This window comes from Sinocyclocheilus rhinocerous, unplaced genomic scaffold, assembly GCF_001515625.1.
Source record: "Sinocyclocheilus rhinocerous isolate Xijiao unplaced genomic scaffold, SAMN03320098_v1.1 C35734941, whole genome shotgun sequence".
NCBI lineage: Eukaryota > Metazoa > Chordata > Actinopteri > Cypriniformes > Cyprinidae > Sinocyclocheilus > Sinocyclocheilus rhinocerous.
In genome coordinates this window covers 1-605 of record NW_015761692.1, presented here as the reverse complement: position 1 = coordinate 605, position 605 = coordinate 1, and the positions used below count along the sequence as shown (strand labels likewise).

The 605-nt window shown below is 40.5% G+C and overlaps 1 protein-coding gene across 1 annotated transcript; it reads right to left on the bottom strand.

The window, feature by feature from the left end:
- Positions 1-9: 9 nt before the first annotated feature.
- On the bottom strand, positions 10-579 carry LOC107735069 (phenylalanine-4-hydroxylase-like). Its single transcript, XM_016546877.1, has 2 exons — positions 364-579; positions 10-273 (listed from the first exon to the last, which is right to left on the bottom strand). The coding sequence occupies exons 1-2, from the start codon at positions 570-572 to the stop codon at positions 129-131; spliced, it is 354 nt and encodes a 117-aa protein (XP_016402363.1). The 5' UTR covers positions 573-579; the 3' UTR covers positions 10-128.
- Positions 580-605: the final 26 nt, after the last annotated feature.

Genomic DNA, 605 nt, shown 5'->3' with positions numbered 1-605 from the left:
AAATCCTTAATATAACCCTCAAATGCTCCTTCTTGTTGTCTTTACTTTCAGTAGAGAATTCTCCTGATTTTTGTTCTGAAAATCCTGATTTTTCATTCTTAATTCTTGTATAATAGGGGAAATTCAGTTTAAGTGCTACATTGTACTGAAGACACACCGCTGATGTTGTCGGCCAGGTTCTTCAGCTGCTGTGTGTTGTCCAGCATCTCGATTCTCTGTGTGTAGGCATTATAGCGCACAGAGAAAGGTCTGGGAATGGTGGAAGCAAATTTCCTGTAAAAACAAAATGAAAAAGAATATATAACTGGAAAAATGCTGAGGGAAGGGCCGATTTAAGAGATGGTTTAATTGCAGTCACTTTACCTGACTTTTTCTTTGGCGTCCTCGAAACTTTCAGCCACAAAGTAAACTGGCTGGAACTCTGTAATGGGATACTGCTGCAGGCAGGTCTTCTCTGGCTCGAAGGGCAGAAGTTTAGGCTTGTCCGTCAAACAGTACTGCAAGACATTAGAATAACATCTCATTTTCAGTCTGTTTTCCACTTCAGCCATGCTTTTGTGCATCAGTGACATGCTTCTGCTTTTCACTCCACTAATGACACAATA